Genomic DNA, 21,920 nt, shown 5'->3' with positions numbered 1-21,920 from the left:
TATACCCTTAAACTTTGTCTCCCCCTAACCCGCTTACCTTCTCTGAGAAATCCGGTCAGTTATCATGAATGACCAGCGGTTATCCTGCCTATACGCGCTACATGCCCGGCGCATGTTCATTTCTTCTTGATTTCAACTATGATATCCATAGCTCCGAATTGTTCCCTGATCCGACTGAAAATAGCGCTAAGAAACGGGGACACAAGAAGAGGACACACGGCACAGGCGCAGTGTGTCCTCTTCTTGTGTCCCCGTTTCTTAGCTCTATTTTCAGTCGTCACAATGCACCAACAAGCCCAAATTTCGACAGTGTTCCCTGATCCACTCTGCTTTTTTTCTTGCTTCTTAAGGTTACACCTATCACTTCACTTCCCATCGCTCCCTGCCTCATCCTCAATTTAAGCTGAACCCTCATCGTAAGCCTCCAGGTTTCTGCTCCGTAGGTAGGTACCGGCTGGAGTATGTGTCCCTTATTTTTATTGCGATAGCAATTATATGGACACTCTCGGCTGGATTTTGCCGCCAGCGTCACCGTCACTCACCGTATGTTGTGTTACGCCAGGAAGTCCACACCGAACGTCAATGCCTCTGCAAAGGCAATCTGTGCCAAGGCCAGCGATCGAGCCCGCCTGACGCGATCAACTCAACGACGTCATCAAGCGGCGGCGCCGGTCTGTCACGCAACGCACAGCGAGCTTCTTCACCCCACAAGCCCGATGAAGCAATCGGCGCCTTCCAGTCTGGCGAGTCTTACGCAATGCGTGGCAACATCCCTCGTCCTTGGGTGCAACCACGCGCAGCGGCGGGTCCCCGTTGGAGGATTCTGACATCACGGCCAGCGGCGCTTCTGGTTGGACGTTGGTGACTCAAAAGATCCACGCGGTGCCTATAAAAAAAGCCCAGCGGCGCGTCGCCAGCAGTTGACCTATGCGGCAGAGAGAAGCCGATGTATGTGTCAGAGGAGACCTCTCGTTGGTTCGAGCCCTTTCGCTGTCGGCGGGGCCGGTGTCCTTGTAAGCGGCGAGTTTCGTGGCGCGTTCGTGGCGCGCTTCGTAACCTCGTCAGCGGTGCGCTTCGTAACAGTATATACATATCTATATATATGAAAACGCAAGAAAAAAATAATCCAAAAGAAGACTCCAGCGCGCGGAATCAAACGTGGGGTCCCTTGAGGTGTGCGTGCGAGGCGTTTTACCACTGAGCTACGAAGGAGCACCTCCTATAACGTTCAAACGGCAAGATATTTATATCTACTACTTACTTCTGGTGACGGGCATCTCGGGGGGAACTATCATGTTTTCAGCATTACCAGCTAGATGACGCAATAAGCGCGCGTCGCCACATCGTCTCGACGCGGCGGCGCGCGCTATCATCTCGCGCGTACTTTGCCCCGCGGAGAAAAGGCAGGGTGGACGCACACGCGTGCGCTTATCTAGCGGCGGGGGCAATCGTACGTTTTGTCTGGCCTTGGGCTTTCAATTCTGTTGTAATTACGGGGCGCACAAAGGTCACTGTAATCGTTGCACAATTAACTAAGACGCTTATTCGCGTTTATCTGTACCTGTGAGTACGTTTCGTGCATCATTTGTGCGTGAGAATGGCGGGGCACATTTCGATCTGCTTGTGAAGTTGTTGCTATCGCATTCATTGCTTCGCCTTTGTGGCAAAGCTGTGACTTCTCATGAGGTGCCTTTCCAAAAGTCTCGTGAAATCGGCGAATACCTTAAGCTTTGTCAGCGGGGTAGAAGTAATAGTCACGTATTTCTTTTTTCCAGAGATCCTTACATTTTTCACTGGTCATCTTGCTCAATCTCTCGAGTGGTTCTTGAAGGCCACATGTGCAAAGCAGCGTCAATAAAAAAAAAGCAGTGTAAATTGGGTATTAAAACTAAATAAGCTGCTTATGGCTGTTATGCACTAACTTTGAAATTCGGAGCTGACATGTACAGTTCGTTCTTTGTGCTTGCTTTAAAGGTAAGACAGCTTACTGCTCTTCAAGGCAGGACCGACTGCCCTTATATATATTTATTGCACTTGGTATGCTCCCTTTCCCGTGTTAACTCCTCTATTGAACATTTATAGCAGATTCAGTTGCTTTAAGGTATTTTTGATTATAACAAATAAAACAATGATTTTACATTGACGCACTCGGTCTATTTCCTTTTGTGAAAGAAACGATCACCGCATTTCTGTACATATTGCTACCATAGGCAGTTGTATATTTTATTTCTCACAATAAACTAGTTGCTTGCAATGTCTATTTGACAAAAAAAATAAAATACAATTTACGTAATCTATGTGGCGCATCTCTCGACATGTTTCGGCACACGCTTTTGTTACAGGTGCTGTTTGACATCTTGCGTATCAACCCTTTCGAAGAATTACTGGTGGTCTGGATAATACGTTGCTTGGACTGAACCCTTATGTGCACATGTTGATTTCATCATCACCAGCCTCACTGCAGCAGGGCACAGGCTAGTTGTGTAGCTGCACATGTGCCACCGGGGCCCATGCCCTCCCCCCATTTGTTTTTGCCATTTGTTTTTGTTTTTGACCCCGAAATGACACTCGACCACATTTGCCTGCCCCTCCCCTCGTTCGGACAAAGGTGATGACATCCCAAACACGGACAGTTAGACGCAGTGTACGAATGGTTCATCAAAATGGCGCGGCAACAGTGTTGCCCCCAAGCATATAAAGGCTAGGATATGTTTTGGCGCTGCTTCACTGAGAGGCACCTAAAGAGAAAAAAAATTTCTCTCCATGGATATATCAACTTCCACGATACCAAAAACCTTACTCTTGATGCGCAAAGATGTACCAGGCCATCGTGATGTCATTGATTTTGCCAGCGTCTTCAAAGGCCCCAATGATAAAGGTGAATTTAATAACATTTTAAATGTGACATTGCAGTTTCCATGTGCTTTCTGTTATGCTGGCATGACCAAAAATAGAACTTAAAAACAACACAAGAGACGCATGTAACAAGCAAAAATGTAGGTTTATTGCTAATTTAAAATGTCGTCCAGCGCGGCCATAACATACTACAATATAAATGCACTGAATGTGTAAAACACAGATAATAATATGCTGCCTGCAGATAGAAACGGAATGCATGTAAAGAAAGGGCCCATGCCCAGCATGCTATCTGTAGTCAATAGGAAACGAAATAAATACTTGTTCAAATGCTTCTTAGGAGTTCTCCCAACATCATGTGTACATTAGAAAACCACCTTTCGGTGAATAAATTATACAAGTACAGTCAAACTTTTTTCATCATGAAACACCCATTAACCATGTGCTTCTCCAACACAATATGAACTCACTAGTTTGCCAAATGTAATGAAGTTTTGCAGGAAGAAAATATAGCTAGAAAACCAATTACTAGTTGAAGTTTCATTTTCTCAAGAACAAAAAAACAATATTGTGATGTGTACTAAGTGCACACATCAGAATATTTTTAAAGTAGTGCAGGTGAGTTTTTTCAGCAGTTTTCACTTTAACAGTTCTTGAAATTAAAAAAATATAGTCCCAGGGGGTTCACACTAACATCAACTGATTCAGGTCTAACTATGTAAAGAAGCGTTTATATTCGAAGCATACAAGATTGATTGATATGTGGGGTTTAACGTCCCAATCCAAGCGTACAAAACGGATGCATTACATCCAAATTCGAGATATCAAGAGTCGGCTGCGAACTGTACAATATCACATGTCGCTTGTCTTCAACATTCCTTCAAGGATAGTAACTAGACACTCATGTTCGTAGCAGTGACGCCGTCACCGAAATGAACACACCGGCTCTGCACTGAAAACTGGTTCCACATGCGCCACTGCGAAGCCGACGAGGAAAAGTTGCAGGTAGTAGCATCACCGTTCCTTCCGAGTTTGCTCAGCTTTCGTTTTTTTTAAGGTTGGGCGGGTTCCGTTCGTCCCAGACGCTGACTCCGTCACAGGCACAGATTCTCTTTGGGTTTTGGGCGACGCCGGATGCTCTTGCGATGATGCCATAGGCAAGTCTGTGGAGGAACATAATTGCACCATTTATGTTTTGAAGAAAGGTTACGGTGTATTTGCTCCATTATTAACACAATCGCACTTGCCTTAAGTCACAATGAAACTGATCCAACAGACGAGCTTTATTGAACCAATAGGTGGATGCTTCGTTGGTTCCATTTGTAGTCGTGAAGGAGAAAGACAAAGGCTGGCTTCGTGCTAAGCGCGAGTTCTGATCTTACTTAGCAACAGGCACTAGCACTGTGAGTGCCAAGCTTGTTTGACTGTTTCTCGCTGTACCGCCTGTCAGCCTGCTACCAGACGTTGTTAATAAACCCCCTTTCAATGTGGTGGAGGTGCTAGGTAGTTAAATTTGTCACCTCAAAGCAGGAACCTGCTTACCACACTGACAATGCCTAGTCAGACCATTACCAATACCACCACCTTTCGTACTGGGCCATAATAGATGCTGCATAAAAGAGTTTAGACAAAATGAGATATAATAAGGTCATGAGAAAGCAAAATAACGTAAACACACATCCTGTAAAAAATTACAGGATGCAAGGCTTCAAAACAAAAAACTGAATTTCCCCTTGGCACGAGACATAGCCTCCAAATAGTAGCGACAGCCAGTCATAATTCTTGAGACTATATGAAGGGATGCAATAAATTTGAAGTACCACGTCTTTCACCAGACGAAAATCGACATTTGTCACAAAAACTATGTCTACTACAACGATGTGTCACATGGTGTACAGCCGCGGCCACGTCTGTGTAGAGCGCTCGAGCAGCCAGTTTTCACTCTGTGGGCCGAAACCCTGAGGCAGTTTTGGGCTCTAAAGGAGTGCACCAGGAGCATGCATGGCATAGTTGTCAGGCTAACCACATAAGAGCCTGATACTGCCCCAAAGTTTCACCCCGCAAAGCAAAAACCGGCTGTTCGCGTGCTCTACACAGACGTCGCCGCGGCTGTACATATTCCAGGAAACCAGAAACACAAATCTCTTTATAGCACGACAAAAGTATGGGTGTAAGGTGAACACGTGTGGAGTGCAATGAAAAGCTTTGTGGTTATTTGTAATAGCAAGAAAGTATGGGTGCCTTGCAAGGCAGGTAAAGACAACAAGCAATGGCCTCGAAAATCTAGCAGTCGTTCTCTAGTACAAGCAAAAATTTCATTCCAACAGTGAGCTAGTTCTTTAATGCCACAGGAAAACAAATACTACAAAGGAAACACAAAACAATGTCAGATTCCTTTGTTTTCTATTCCATCTGTAATACTGGTTTTCAATTGCTCAAGGACACTCAAAGCTCCCAGATGTCACTACTGTCTTTCAGAAGCACGGAGCAGCATAAGAGCCTTAATGGGTCAACACTCCATTTATGAACTCTCTTTGCTTTCTTTCCTAACAGGATTGGCCCTAAAGCGTGCCCGTTGAGACTCGGCATGTTCAATCAAAATCATCGATTCCTGGAGGCTTTTAAATGACGCACACTTCAGAAGATTTCAGCCTGCTAAGTGCCAGTGGGCCTGGTGTAATAAGCTGTTCGCCCTCAAGCAAGAGGATCTCAATTCAGTTGCCTTCCACCACTTTGCACAATGCTCTCTACTCAATTCTATCCTTCCTAAATGCTCTGCAGCCCAGACTTTTACAAGAGCAATAAAGACAAAAAAAAAAAAACCTGTGGACACTTAACACCCACTGTGATAGACCACAAGGAAGCCATGCGACAGCCTGTGAAGTCTCGAGCGTTCAACAAGCTACTGTCCAACCTCATCTTGTCTACTTTTATATCTTAGCTCAGCAAATGTGAAAGTGGCAGAAGATATCTAAGCCACTTATCCGCACTCCACCGCCCCATTTTGTGATCCAGACAACTCGGGCTACTCCTGACTTTCACGTTCAATGACTGATCAGTTGCCTGGTTCATTCGTTCACTCAATCATTCAGTTTACGCAAGTCTTTCGAAACGTACCTAGAGCAGTCTTTGTCTCCAGTGTGGGACTCATTTGAGGACTCCGAACAGACAACCAAGGACCTGCCAATGATGTCCCACACCTTCACGATGTCATTGGTTCTTCGAAAGACACTCCGGCCGTTGTTGTCAACATCTATTTCACCGAGACTGCCATATCTCTGAAAGAGAGAAGCGAACTGAAGCATTTGTCAACGAGATGCCTAGCCACAGTTGCATGTGAGTATTGCTTTGGAGATCTTTTCCTCTTGTACTTTTGCTTTCGCGAATTTCACCCACTACTTTGTATTTATTTACTGTAAGCTCTTGACACTGACGTCCCACCTTGTCACATTTCTGCACAAGTACTACTGCGGCATATTTCCTTGATACTCATGTTTCATTTAGTGCATGGCATAATACTTATAGTAGCAGACTCTCGGTAAATATAAATCTGTTAAACGGAACTGATACTTAAATAGAACAAGTGCATTTGACAAGACTGGTTTCGTTCTTGCATTCTGCGCCCCTGGTAATTTCCCAGTAAACAGAACATAATTTTCTGGTCCCTTCGTTTGCTATACTTCATATTTTCACACTGTGCCTCTCCTGCTTTACCTTGAGAAAAAACGTAGGTAGACATAGCAGTGAACCTAAATGAACCAATATTATGTTTGACTGTTGTTTGTGACCCCAGTCAGCAAAACTGCAGAACATTTTATATTATTTTTAGTTATATCAGTATAAGCTTCAAACATTACAAGCAGGCTGCAGAAATAACAAACTTCTGCCCTAATCTCTCAGTTCACAGGCTTCTGGCAAATACCGCACATTCTATCGATTCCTCCTTCACTCTCCAGAGCAACTTCTCTCACCTTCCCAGCCTCTGAATTTCCTGGATAACACACATTTGTATTCAGTTCAATGCCTGCTCAATGTTTGTGTAATGAGGTCAATGCACGTCTGGTAAGAACAGTGAAAAACATGACAAAGCTGAATACTAGCTACTTTGCAACCAAAAGATATTTCAACAAACACTGACATGCACACAGTTAACCACAGAAGTAACACAAACTATCAAGACTCGGAGCTCCTTTTCTGTTTAAGGTCAGCATTGCTGCTAGACACTGAAATACAATAAATGTTATACAATCTTGCAAATAGTACTGCCCCTTAGCATGATGCAGCGTTGGGTTAACAAACTTCAAGGTCAAGCAACGTAGGCTCGATATACTTCTCCGCAGATACTTGACATAAGGTTTATACAGAGGACAAATGCCGTGTAATTGCTGCCATAATAAGTTTAATAACAAAAGTACAGTAATTTCGCCTTACCCTCGGCCTTTTGCCATCTGATGAAATGGGACGTGGGTCGTAAACGTCACCGGTACTGAAAACAAGCAAAGTCAGTAAAAACTGAATGATACCATAGTCTTTACGCATCTGTTTCGTTCAGACCATAGATATAAACATACACAAGTGAGCACCCCAACCTATTACAGAACTACATCTGTACAGTCAGATAAATGCTCAACAATTTTGACCAAGTCTGTGCAAGACAATAACCATACAAATGAAAAGACTACATAGCAAAAATTGCTGCAAATATTTCCTGATTAATTCAGAATGTATATTCAACAGAGATTAAATGAATATGAAAACATATAAAAGCAAATTTATGTTAGACAGACATATATTCATCTGTATGCACAATCTTCACTTATACTGGTCACAGGTGTGAATGCTACTGTATCACATCTATTAACAACGATTAACTTTCAAGAAACTATGAGGCTAAACATACCAGATGTGCCAGTAAATGACAAACTGATACATTAAATAATGTGAGTATTCCGCAGTAAAGGGCACATTAATGTGACAGTAGAAACATTTGCGAAACTCCCCGATGCAGACAGCTAACATAAATGCAATGAACTACTATGACTAAAATTTGTCACATCAAATCTCACGACCTCACCTATTCAATCCCAGAACTACCTCTTCTCTACAGCCTAGAAGAGTGCCGAATGCAAGTGAATTTTGCTAGAGAACATAAAAATAAGCATTTGCATTCATGCCAATTATTCTTTGCCAAAAATATGAGCAAAAGAAACGACAAAGCTATAATTTGCCTTTGTACACACAAGAGCAACAAAGGCATTCAAAGGCCGAAAAAAAGTGAGAGTTGATAAATCATCCTGCATACGCGATTACATTACTGAGAGCTCGTGAAAGCATCGGTGAATGTTGACACAACAGCACGGGAGCTTACGCAATTAGAAGCCCTAACTGATGCAACAGCACTGGATAACGCAAACACAATGGCTCAAGATAGCCAGATTAGCAGACACAATGAGGGAGGAGGGGGGACACATTGCTTGGGTGGTGAAGGTGATTGGCACTGCAAGAGTGACCCATTTACTTGGCTATCAAGACACACAGAAAGCACATGATTCACACCTGTGCGGGACCCTCGCTTTATGAAGCACGGAAATTTCATGTACTAAAAGAAGTGCCGGTGTACACGCATTATTTTCCGTTGCTGCTAAAGGGGTCATGAACGACGTGTCGGGCTTCGGGAGAACACACGTCCTGCAGATAGCTCACACTGCTATGAACATCTCAGCCAAGTCTTGCAGTCATGCACAGCAAGGTGGAGTTTACAAGAGGAGCGCGAAGTTACCATTTTCTCAGATGCTTTCTTTTCATACGGAGGCCTGTGCCCACTTTCTTCAGAGCTGCCAGGAACTGCTGTTTGACGTTGAACAGCAGATCACATCCTATTACGCCATAGCGGGCATAAATAACGAGCAGTCTTTGGACCACGTGTGTTTCTTGTCATTGGGTGCTGCGATGTGCCGGCACAACAAACAGTTCTGCACACTACCACGACGACAGTGAGAAATCGCATTTCATAACACACGGTTAAGGTAATGGTGTGCCCTGATGCAACTTCTTTCCCCCTGTGCCAATCCTGCCTGCGTAGCCTCCAGTGCACTTATCAGGACGAGAGCAGAGAGAATGTACTTATGAAAGCACACAAAAAACACTGCAACTCCTCATTCATAACGAATTAAAAAAAAATTTTTGTAGCGATCAACTCATTAAGCAATAAGGTCCAATAGTGTCGTCATTCAAACGTTAGAAAAGTCGTTGATCACCTTTTTAAAGTTCTGTTGAACTGGTGAATGTCTATTGACAACTTGGGCATAGCGATGTCCCCGAGATCTACTTCTGATTCCAAGAGATCCCTGCTGCAGCAGATGAGAAGCACTCAAAACTGAGGGCCTTCTCCTTCAGCAATACCCTCACCTACTTCGGGAACCAGAGACCACAAAACATGTATTCGTGACTGATGCAGCCCTGATGTGAGCTTAGTGGACTTCGATTCTATTGTTCTTCCAGTTCTCAAGGCTGAAGAGAAACCAGAAAGGTCATCGTTTCAGCGGTGTTTCTGCCATCCAATGGACTGTAGAGTGTCTGCTAGAAGGCCTGACACTTGAATGTTAAGGAGCTTTCGCAGCATCATAATAGGATTGTGAAGGTGTACAGATGGCCAAGAAAACTATTTTAAAGAATTTAAATACATACCATTGAAATTAATGATTATATTTGATCAGGCATGGTCTCCTTGGATAGTCCGTGTGTGTCAGAATGATCACTAAGCCTCACTGTGCGTTATATAAAATAATTATTTCCTGCAAAGTGAAGTACTGCATACCTTTGGCAGCCATTGGAGAGGTCACCCAGTTCGTGAATGCGTAGCCGGTGCGTCTGCCCTTGTTTCAGGCCGTCTATCACTCCATCAACGATGCATGCCCCGTCAGTGCCTTGGGTGAAGCGCACGACTCCCATGATGCCAGACTGCCCAAAGATCTCGGACACAGCAGCAGCGACACCTTGTGCTGAGCAAAGGAGACGGCTTGAGTGTTTCCCACTGCTCTTTTTTTCTTTTAGCAGCAAAGGTGTCTGTAGATAAGGTGAACTATCCGTGTGTGAGTGAAAGTGTGCAAGCAGAACATTTTTCCCCCAGCCACAGGGAGGCGGGGAAAGGAAAGCCGTTCTCCTCCCATCTGTGTACCGCACTGCATGCAGCGTGAGCGACAGCAGCACTGCAGCTACACACAAGCCGGCTGAGGAGCTGAATGCAAAAAGCCACATCCTCCATTAAGCGGTCACAAGAGCAAAGGGCAAACATGAGCGCAACGCGAGACACGTGTGGAGAGCTTTGGCAAAATAAAATGAGCCACATGGCTCAAAAGAGTTGACTGTTTGGGCGAGTTGGAGCTTTGACATTGAAAACATAGTGAGAGCGCAACAAAACACGACACACAGAAAGAGACAGACGAGGACACATGGCTCGGACCAGAGATATAGGAGAACGTTTTTGGCTGTGAGAAGGCTAAGACATCTGCAGACACAGGACACTATCAGCACAAATAGTTTGGGTAATAAGTTCTAAACGATAATGATAGGGATGAACTTGCACCATGTTTAATCTCTGTCTGCATCTAAGAAGCACATCCGCATGATTATAAGGACAATGTCTGCTAGCAGAACAGAAAGGGCAACTAGACAAATATTGATAAGGTACACACAAAGCATCGGAGAAAGAAACAAAAAACCAAAGGCTCCAGCATGGTGGTGCTTGGCTTCTTCCATGTTTCATGTACGTAATATCAGCTGCACGTACACTTTTGGCAAATATCAGCCATGAGCAACTTCTATGAGAAAGAAACATTTACAGTGAAGGCCTTTATCACACACAAGAAGAGCTGATCTTGATAAGCTTCAATAAACTACCACATGAAATAGTCAAACAATCTACTATGAACAGAGCATAGGCTTCACAAGGGCCCTTTATGCTGGCATCACGCAACTGTGTAGCACTTATGTACTAAGGTCATTAAATGTCGATTATTAGTAGCACTATGTTTATGATGCTGTTTAGGCTTGTCACCCCTTCCTAAGGCTAAAATTTCTCTTGAATATTACCCAAGCAGACTAGCTACCGATGTCACACTACAACACGAAAATTCACAACGGACGGAAAGAACTCAACCGACGGGCGCTGAACATTTAACGCTCATATATAGTTCAACGCTTGTCGTCATTGTTTGTGTTTCTTCCGCCTTTGTGTATTTTTTTGCGTAGTGTGCCATAACTATGTATTATCAACAAGCCCAACTAGCCACTTTCACTGCTGATGCACTCCAAACTGTTGACCTGTCAGCAATAAAGTTTGTCTGTTGCTATAGCGACCGATGACTAGAGGGCTTGAAGCCTTCATTAAGACAAGTTGCCGCATCGAAGACAAGTCTGTTTTGTTGAAACGTCGGCCGACGTTGCAATCTTTTTCTGACTATGCCTTTCATTTCTTTACGTTCTACTAGCTGTGAATATTTGTTCCGTTTTGAAGTCGAATTTATAGCCCGACACTGCAGAAGTTCCTACATTTATTATTTTCCAGGCCAATATGCGTACTTCTGCTCAATATTACCATTCCAACGTCGCAGTAGTAACTGGCGCACGGGTAGTCGCGCACATCAGTTATGACAAAGCGATAACGCCGAAAGGCAGCCGTGCTAAGATATCTGAGGGTTTATGGTGAGCCAAACACCCTCACGCAATATTCTCCGTACCTGCAGAAGGGCCGTACCCTTTCAGCACGGCCACTTTTCCGGTGCTTCGAATGGCTTCCTGGACCTTGGTGAATGGAATCTCGGTCTCCACCACGACGCTCTGTTTGTCCACGTCGATGACCATGTTCTGGACGCCGATCTTTTGCAGGGACTCGCGTACTTTGGCCTCACACCCACCGCACGTCATGTTGACGTCGAATTCCAGCTGAGTTTAGAAATAACATAGGTATAAATAACACCTAGGTAGGCCGTTCGGCACATACATGTCCAATTTTGCTGATGTTGCGTGGTTATGCGCAGCTTCTGTTTTCCTATATATTGCAGTTGGGTTGCAATCAAATTTCGTTCTTAGTTCAGCGCTTTGTTCTCGTCTCTTCTATCCCCTCCTGTCGTTAGCGCAGTTAAGCACTTTCTTCGTCTAACATTACCAAGAGGCCGCCTAAATATTCACAGCATGCCAAAACAATTCTATGAGCTTGCAATCCCAACGCCTCTTTTTTTTTTTTTTGTACAAGAGCGCACAGGAAGTAGGACGAAATGAAAAAAAAAAATGTTTGCCGCGTGTGTTGCTTTTAATGTTTTTTTTTCGTTCTAACTTTTGCGCGCTGTCGTTCACAACTCTACCGAAAATCGAAGCAATTCCGACAGATAACCATCTGCTAATGAAGCTGTAAATTAGCTTAACTGCGCAGCAATACGCCATTAAGCTAATCTGAAGACGTACGCGAGGGCACCTTCATTAAGCTATCAATCATAGAACTTGAAAATAAGCGCAAAACAAGACGAACCAGACCGCAATGCTATTGCGGCAGCACGGGAAACAGTTTCCGGCGCCAGAAAAAATTACCTTTGATTTGCCATCCACAACGTTGTCAGCAGCCATTCTAGCGCTTACTTGAAAAACTGACGTCTAATTAAGCATTTGCGACTCGCCTGTTTTTTATATTAACGGTAAATCGCTAAAGAAATTACGAAAACGGGTGTACGATTGAGATAATTTTCCGCATAACTGCCGCCATTAACAGCTGCCGGCCCTGCCCAGAGTTTATTAAGGACATCAGATGAGACGCTCCGTCCAAACACGCAACCTAAAATTTGCAAGACAAGATTGAACTCGCAGACCTACGCGTCACCTACAAGCGAAAACGATAAACAGAGCAAAGCTGTAGTAGCGGTAGTCTTCGTCGTTGTTGCGTAAATATTTAAAATCAAAATGTTTAGTGTGTTGACAAAGTTGCGAAAAGCCGCCAACGTGATTGCACTATTCGATTTATCAAGCTTGTGACCCTGTTGCTTGCGACACAAAAACACCACAAAAAATACAAGATGCAAGTTGTGCTGTTTTTATTGTCGAAAGCTGGCGCTAGCATCAGTTGATGGTCAATCAGTTGATCAGTATGATGTTCAAGTTTTGAACTTTTGCTTTATGAAAGTTTCGCAACTATCCAAATAATTATGCCATAAAAACTTGCAGATTGACACGCCGAGTAGGAGACAAAATAGAAAACACTACTTGGCTGCAGCCTTCAAGTGGTTGCGTAATTTATAATTAAAATGAAAACTTTTATGTGTGTCTGAAATGTGTCGACTTAGTTATGCGGTCTTATTCTGCCGGCAGAAAGAGAGCTACTATCGTAAACGCACCACTCGCTTCATCAAGCTTGCCCTGTTCATGACAAACGTACCACAAAAATGTTACTAAACGTATTTTTTTTTTTTGTCGATAGCTGGCGCTACCATCAGTTGATGGTCGCTTGGTTGATCAGTTGTATGTTCAGGTTTTTAACTTTTGTTATGTGGGGGTTTCACAACTACATTCATTACTCAACCATAGAAGCTCGCAGATTGACGCGCTACCTAGAAGCAACAATAAAAAACACCACGTACCTGCACCCTTCAAGTCGTTCGTAAATTATAACTAAAATGAGAACATTTATGTGTGTCTACAATGTGTCGATAGGGTTATGTGACTTTATTCTGCCTGAAGAAAAGAAGCTACAAACGTAAACCTACCACTCGATTCATCAAGTTTGCGGCTTTGTTCATTAAAAAAGCAAAAAAATGTTCGTACCAATGGTATCCTTTTCTTTAGTCAACAGCTGGCGCTACAATCAGTTGATGGTTTTTTACTTGATCAGTTTGGTGCTCAGTGTTTGGAGTTTGCTGTGTAGGCGTTTTGCAATTAATGTAATTGATAAACTATTTGTCTCGCCAAATTTGGTGTTTGGATATTTATTATGAAATATTTATTATTAACTGAAATGATTGCTTTTAACATTCCCTGCCAAAGTGCTTTGTATAAAATCACTGAGTCATATAAAGAGGAACAGTTTCCTAAAATATGTTACCTGTAGTATTTTGATGCTTTTATTGTCAAGTTTCAGTTTCGGTTGCGGCAAACAACTCGCATATGCTTTCTCATATACAAGAAATGAAGTACGGCAAACTGCTCATCTTAAAGTCATGCATTAACAGCGTGATTGATATGTATGTTTACATAAAAAAGAAACCAAATAAATGAAAGACGCAAGTGAAAGAACACTAGGCGCCAAATGCGAGACTGTGACGATTTACGATGTGCGAGTGGTTTTCACGAATCGTAATTAAGGCTCCTTAGTGAAGATAAATTTGCGACTTATAGCCTGCTTAGTGCATTAACTCATGTATACACCTGATTATATGACACAACCTCTATATCATTAAAGAGAAAAGACCAGGATAAGCTTCCAATAAGCAGTGCACTTGCAGATTAAACTCGGGAAGATCGCGATCAACTACCACTAGGCTGTCGGAAATTGATCGCGGCTTTCGTACTCACATGCTGCATGGCATGAAGACCTAGGCGGATGTAGCTCCTAGTGCGCGGGCCCTGTGACGAAATTCAGAAGCGCATGTTATGCTGCGGAAGTTGAAAGCACGGCAAAGAAATGAGTAGATATGTGAGCCAACAGTGCACCAGAAGACCGAAGGAAAGAAGTGTATACTTTTAAGGACTCGCTTTCTTCGTTAGACACAATGAGATCTAACAGACCACCATGCTAAGGAAAGTATAGGGGATGTTACTAGAGATGAAAAAGTGGACGAAAAGATACCCAATTGTTGCCGTACGTGGGCAGGCACCGAACCTGCGACCTTCGAATAACGCGTCCGATGTTCTAGCAACTGAGCTACCGCAGCAACTTTCGCCCCATCCAGGGGCATGGGAGCGGCGCTGACTGACGCTCCGACGTTGTCGCAGGTTTGCTTGTTGTTCTCCTATTGTTATTGGCGCATACCCGCTGTGGGGGATTGACCAAGAATCGAGCGGTTTCAAAATTTACTGTTCAGATTTGTAATGATGGAGGTTGAACAGAAAGATTACCGATAGCCTAGGAAAGTGTGGTGCCTAATGTAATGCATACAAATATTTAAATAAACGAATTTATTCTTAGTATAGAGCAATAATATGATTTTATACGTATATATGTGGTCCTGTTAGGATAACGAAACTGGTTGATTAGTCAACCTATTAGTTTCATCAATATAGTCCCGGAAGGCCGCGCATACTGCCGCATTAGAGAAACCAGAAATGGAAGCTCCAAAAGACAAAATGACAGGCAAAGATAAGTCCATACCAATACCACATAAAGGTATTTCTAATAGGGTTTTTCGTAATGTGTTAAACCGCCTGCAGGTCAAAAAGAAATGGCCTATTGTTTCCAGTTCATCACAGAATGCACACAGTGGCGAAGGTGCCTGAGCAGACCTGTGTTTATAGAAATTTAGATTTGGTACCCGGCAATGCAGCCTTGTGATAGCTAATTCTTGTTTTCGAGTGCGGCAAAAGTCTCTTCGCCAGGGATATAATAAATGGCGATATTCTGAAGAGTTTGTTAGTGCTGAACCTTTAAAAACTTGCATAAGCGTACGTCTGTGGAATCGAGCAGCACTCACATAAGCGGGTGATAGACAGAGTGGTAGAATTGGTTGGCTGATTGACGACTTAGCTAAGGAATCGGCTGTTTGCTTGCTTGCTTGTTCCTTTCTTTTGTGGCTTTCACCCACTAACGGGGATTGGCCAAGAAGCTGGTGGTTGATGCAAGTCAATACCTTTAGGTTTTCTAGACTAGGGGAATATGATTACTGTGTTTTCACTGTGAAATTATTTTGGCGCAATGTAAAAAAAAAAGAAAAAAGGGGGGGAGGAGAGAAATAATAAAATTTGTTGAATATCTGAGGTGTGATCGTTATATGAAACTCTTCGGAAAGTTGAATGATTGCAGTGTATCAGCTAAATAATAAGTGGTAGTGTGGCTAGTAAAATTCGAGAGCTGATCGCTGACTCGGCAAGGTAATCTTCTTGTTTTATATATGAATTCGCAGAGAGCCCCGCAGATGTTCCTGTCGCTGTGTCGGTCCCTGCACCCAGCAAGTTAGCTTTTCTTTCACTTTTCTTTCTGCACGTTTACATTACTATTTGAATTGTGGTTTTTATACAAGTTACCCGGATTAATTGTTTGCCCCCCCCCCCCAAAAAAAAAAGATACCTTGATTTTTCCTGCTTCAGTTAATTGATCGTCTTTAATTATTAACGCTAGGCAAGCGTTATTTTGCATTTAAATTTTACCTTCCACTGAACAAGAACCGGATCTGTCATAAATATTATCCATCACATGGCTTCCGAGACGCGCCTCTGACTCTGTGGTTGTTTCTGGCGCATCCAGTCAACCGAAGCATAGCTTTAGAGATTGGTTTATTATATTCGACTGCAGCCGTCCATGGTGGACAAATTCAGACACCACCTAATCATCAGTTGTACGAAGGAGTAATACAGAGAAGTTCATTTCAGAATGAGGAATGTGTGCGTGTTCGTGCTTTTTATCGATTCAGTTTTCAACATAAAACACCGCAATTCATAATGTCATCGTTGATTAGAAATCAATAAGTGTCAGGAAAACGTTTCACGTACCACAAACGAAACACAAAACGCTTGTGTGTGTTCAAAGGCAGCAGATTGCATAAAAGTTGTCAAACCTCTCATTTCATCAATCTATTTTATTTACAAAACACATATATACACTGTTATAAAATACATCGATTCACAAGCTACAAGGTATTTCTATGCCTACATTCAACAACATTCTTGCACAATAAACTTTGTCACACTTCAAGTTGACTCAAATGCTTTGTCTGTGCGTACAAAAAGTTATTGATGATATAAAAAACTTGTGCGTGCCAAATGTTACATAATTTGTGCTAATAACACACACAAACACACATAATACTGCGAAAACGGTATTGTATCGAAATTTCGTAAACGTAGAAAGAATTATATCTTCTACCTATTTGATTTGTGTTATGAGTAGTGGCTGCAGCAAGTGCACTTGCATTAAGGCATTATGCAGAGTTATCACAGAGGCAACACAGATTAAATGCAAGAAAAACAGTTTTTTTTTTTCATGTCTGGCATAAATACATGTGTACCAGCATAACAGGTATTGACATAAATGTGCTTTAAAGCTATGGCAACCATATGAAGATGCACTGTGGAACTGTGGAATTTATTAAAACTATAATTGTACGATGAAATGACTACACGAGGTTATAGCATAGTGTTCCTAAAGGTAACAATTGAAAATAATCTAAAAGTTGAAAACAACAAAAAATTAATTGTTTCAACAGCATGGATTCGAATTCGTTCCAAGAAGAAAAAAAAAAGAACTGCATATACGAGAACCACGCTTGCATGAGAGGGAGGAACCATGTGGAAAAAACAAGTATAAAGGAATGCGAGATTGTCGAGCTTCTTTACAACACTAAAAAAAAATAATACAGTTCAGCGTTATTTAACCGATGCAATGCTTGACTGACAGTTATTAAAAACTAATATTGTGTATAACAAAAAAAAGAAGCCCTCAAATTTACACCTGTTTGCTTGACTACAAAGACACTCATATCTGCTGGCGAGCGATTTTCTCCGAGCACAATCGTCGCATCCATGTGCATATTTCATATAAGATGTCTTTAAAAAAAAGTTCTTATGAAATGACTGACACGAAACTGTCAGGTTTTTTACAGCTTAAGCTGATACTTTTCATACTTTTTGTTATGTTGAAGAAGCGTTGTTTAATTGCTTAATTAACAACAATATACACTCACGAAAATCCTGTGCTTGCCACCACTGTAATATAAATAAATATAGCTCCAAAGTTGACATGAAATGCGTAGGCTAAAGCTAACAAACTAACAAACAAAACAAAACTTATGAAAAATTCCTGAGAATTTGTCAGGCCTAAGCAGCAGTAAAATACGCCGAAAAAAGAAGGAAAGCTTTCACATATTTAGAGCTTTTTTATGATTATCTAATGCCATATAGTCTTTGGTTGCTGTTAATTAATGACGAGAAGCTTCTTGGCGTAGGGGCATTGGACGATCAAGCCTGCGTGTAGTCATCAAAAAAAAAAACATAGCTATAAAAAATAAACAATTACCCTAAATTGTGCACTACAGCATTGCGGAACACCATCAGTAGACAAAAAGTTCATTATTTATCAGTGCAATTGATTGATTAAAACATCGAGAAATTGATTACTGGAATTTCAATATGTAGTCTATATAACGGTCACATCTTGGTTATAGCGATGCTATTGTTCGTGGGGAAATTGGACAGGACCAGCTGCTTTCTTAAAACGCCCTCAGAAATTTTCGTTGCAGCCTTTTTTTAAGAAAGGCATACGAGGCGTGCAGTATTTCAGCATCAGTTGAAGTACCGAATAAATGATGATATGCCTGCTTCACCAATACGAGACTTTAAAAAATTGACATCTTGGCATTTCATATGCACGGTAAATTTAGTGTTTAAACATCCTCTACAGACACTGACGTCCCTGTGGTGGAGTGAGTGAGAGACTTGTATAAGTAGGAAATATTGGCAACTATTGCATCGTCACCTTCTCCAGAAACACAAAATCGGTTAGTCATTGGATTACTGCTAAATATGATATGAAAAATAATTGAAGCAACGCTCCAACAACGGCAAATATTTCGCAAACTACTTAAACAGACAACATAAAGTAACAAAAACAATGCAAAAGCATTCTGCAGCTTCTGCAGTTGAAAAACACATGTCGCTCAAGCATATGAACTCAACACTAAATATTTTTTTGTTTTGGAAAATGACTAAATGCAAAGTTTCTGTTTTAAACGCGACATTATGAGGCGTTACAAAGAGGACATGACAGTTTTAACATCACACAAGCACTCACAGGTACACGCCACCATATTTTTAGATGGTTCCCCCCCCTCACACCCAAACGGATGTGAGTGAGGAGGGGAATGAATCGGCCAGCAGATACTTACACTCATCAAACTGCTAGAAGTAAACGTTGTTAAAAAATCGTACCCAGTAACTTTGTTACACGACACGACGGTACTGTACATCTATGGTTCATTTACGAGCATATAACCCGCAATGTTCTCCACCAGAATTCTTTTAAGGGCACCTTTCTGCCATCGGTTTTCAACAATACTTAAAAGGACCATTACAATACTTTAAAGGATAAAGTTTTGCAGCCGGTCTTCACCAATTGAAATATCTAGTTCACTTTAGCTTCCGCGTAGCGCAACCACCCCTCACCCCAGTGGCAGAGTCCGAAACTAAATAAGCTTCGTAATGGTTGCAAAAGCAAAAACAAAAAAGGAAACGCTGACGTGCGCTCTTGTCACAATGCCCTGCCTTCGATCTATGACTTCCCTGGGGTAAATGGGGACCGTTTACTGCACACGTTTACCCCAAGAAAGCCGGAGACCGAAGTTTGTTTCCTTACAAGAACCGTTTTGGTAACGGAGTATCAGGGCTCTTCAGCGTCCACTACTGCACTTTAAACAATAACGCACATGTCCGACTGTTAGTTCATATAACTGGGAGTGTTGGTACAGGTCCGTAATGAAAATTCAGTTTACTGAAAGGGACAGAGAAAGGGACAGTTCTTTCCCTCGTCCCTGCCATGTGCTCAAAATTCATTATCGAGGTCCGACTTGGTACAGGCACGGGTGCCACCCTTTTAGAGGATTAGGAAGGGGACCCTGCTTCCTTTTTCTGTGTGCACGCATATATTTGCTGAGAACGTTGATTCCATCTGCCCAAACCAATAGACGTAAAACACTTGTCTAGCTACCCCACTACCCAGCCCTGCAGACGCCATCCTTATATGCACAATAGTAGTAAATGATCCCAGCGCCACACCCCTCACCAGTCTACCACAGTTTCCGCCTGACCGAACTACGAGGTTCGGGCGGGGGCACTTCGTCCGCGCACTGCAGGTTTCGCAACAACTCGTCCAATGCCAGGTACTCCTTGGCCGACGACCGTTGGTCGCCGTCGTTGCAGTTCTCGACCTTCGGCGGAGACGGCTGCTCCCTTTCGGCTGCCTGGGCGATGACGTCGTCCAAGAGGGCGCAGTCTTCGAACCATACCTGACGCATCCTGGACGACCTGGACGACCTGGGTCGCCTATGGTCGGAAGAGTCCACGTCGTCCGAACCGCTTCCGGTATTAGCCGACGACGAGTAGGACTCCTCTTCAACTGAGTAAGACAGGTCCGTCTCTTCCAGGCCATTAGTGGATGAACCGTTTGTGGAACCCCGAGCAGAGCGGTGCGACCGCGAGCTGTGGGAGGAGTGCGTGTCGTGGTCCTGGTAATAACGGCTCGAGCCTACGAGGCTTTCGTAGATTGGAGTCATGGTAGAACACTTGTTGATTCTACTGTACTAGTGGTTTCCAACGGCTGGTAGCGTGATCACGTTGACATTGTCGACGTAACACAGATGTATCATCAACATGTATCGCAACTGTTGACCTGTCAGCAATAAAGTTTGTCTGTTGCTATGGCGACGGATGACTATAGGGCTGGAAGCTTTGATGAAGACAAGTTGCAGCATCGAAGACAAGTCAGTTTGTTGAAACGTCAGCTAGGGCTTACGTTCCAATCTTGTCCTGATTATGCCTTTCATTTCTTAACTTTCTACTAGCTGTGAATATTTGTTCCGTTTTGACGTCGAATTTATAGGCCGACACTGCAGAAGTCCCTACATTTATTATTTTCCAGGCCAACATGCATACTTCTGCTCAAAATTACCATTCCAACGTCGCAGTAGTAACTGGCGCACGGGTAGTCGCGCACATCAGTTATGACAAAGCGATAACGCTGAAAGGCAGCCATGATAAGGCATCCGAGGGTTTATGGTGAGCCAAACACCCTCACGCAATATTCTCCGTACCTGCAGAAGGGCCGAACCCTTTCAGCACGGCCACTTTTCCGGTGCTTCGGATGGCTTCCTGGACTTTGGTGAATGGAATCTCGGTCTCCACCACGACGCTCTGTTTGTCCACGTCGATGACCATGTTCTGGACGTCGATCTTTTGCAGGGACTCGCGTACTTTGGCCTCACACCCGCCGCACGTCATGTTAACGTCGAATTCCAACTGAATTTAGAAATAACATAGGTATAAATAACACCTAGGTAGGCCGTTCGGCACATGCATGTCCAATTTTGCTGATGTTGCGTGGTTATGCGCAGATTCTGTTTTCCTATATATTGCAGTTGGATTGCAATAAAATTTCGTTCTTAGTTCAGCGCTTTGTTCTCGTCTCTTCTATCCCCTCCTGTCGTTAGCGCAGTTAAGCACTTTCTTCGTCTAACATTACCAAGAGGCCGCCTAAATATTCACGGCATGCCAAAACAATTCTATGGGCTTGCAATCCTAACGCCTCATTTTTTTTTCGTACAAGAGCGCACAGGAACTAGGACGAAATGAAAAAAAAAAAGTTTGCCGCGTGTGTTGCTCTTGATGTTTTTTTTTTTTTTCGTTCTAACTTTTGCGCGCTGTTGTTCACAACTCTACCGAAAATCGAAACAATTCCGATAGATACCCGTCTCCCAATCAAGCTGTAAATTGCCTTTACTGCGCAGCAATACGCCATTAAGCTAATCTGAAGACGTACGCGAGGGTACCTTCATTAAGATATCAATCATAGAACTTGAAAATAAGCGCAAAACAAGACTAACCAGACCGCAATGCTATTGCGGCAGCACGGGAAACAGTTTCCGGCACCACAAAAAATTACCTTTGATTTGCCATCCACAACGTTGTCAGCGGCCATTCTAGCGCTTACTTGGAAAACTGACGTCTAGTTAAGCTATTCCGACTCGCCTGTTTTTTATATTAACGGTAAATCGCTAAAGAAATTACGAAAACGGGTGTACGATCGAGAAATTTCGCCGCATAACTGCCGCCATTAACAGCTGCCGGCCCTGCCCAGAGTTTATTAAGGACATCAGATGCGA

The 21,920-nt window shown here is 42.9% G+C and overlaps 1 protein-coding gene and 1 long non-coding RNA gene across 4 annotated transcripts in view; one reads left to right on the top strand and one right to left on the bottom strand.

The window, feature by feature from the left end:
• The window catches only part of LOC142768800 (uncharacterized), a 26,943-nt gene extending 16,718 nt beyond the window's left edge, over nt 1-10,225 (top strand). The window contains exons 2-3 of the long non-coding RNA XR_012885471.1: nt 5,410-6,192; nt 9,742-10,225. This is a non-coding gene — a long non-coding RNA (uncharacterized LOC142768800). The remainder of the gene's footprint in view (nt 1-5,409; nt 6,193-9,741) is intronic.
• On the bottom strand, nt 2,983-21,920 carry Ccs (Copper chaperone for superoxide dismutase). 3 transcript variants are annotated; one of them, XM_075870991.1, is made up of 6 exons: nt 21,701-21,920; nt 20,853-21,057; nt 9,674-9,857; nt 7,288-7,342; nt 5,974-6,134; nt 2,983-4,019 (listed from the first exon to the last, which is right to left on the bottom strand). In XM_075870991.1, exons 1-6 carry the CDS (start codon nt 21,734-21,736, stop codon nt 3,893-3,895), a joined length of 768 nt encoding a protein of 255 aa, XP_075727106.1. In that variant the 5' UTR covers nt 21,737-21,920; the 3' UTR covers nt 2,983-3,892. The 3 variants fall into 3 exon arrangements, with proteins under 3 accessions (XP_075727106.1, XP_075727107.1, XP_037272110.2); XM_075870992.1 differs by lacking the exons at nt 20,853-21,057; nt 21,701-21,920 and adding exons at nt 11,595-11,799; nt 14,413-14,463; XM_037416213.2 differs by lacking the exons at nt 20,853-21,057; nt 21,701-21,920 and adding exons at nt 11,595-11,799; nt 12,442-12,825.

Source organism: Rhipicephalus microplus, chromosome 8 (genome assembly GCF_043290135.1).
Source record: "Rhipicephalus microplus isolate Deutch F79 chromosome 8, USDA_Rmic, whole genome shotgun sequence".
NCBI lineage: Eukaryota > Metazoa > Arthropoda > Arachnida > Ixodida > Ixodidae > Rhipicephalus > Rhipicephalus microplus.
This window is presented reverse-complemented; position numbering and strand designations above follow the sequence as displayed.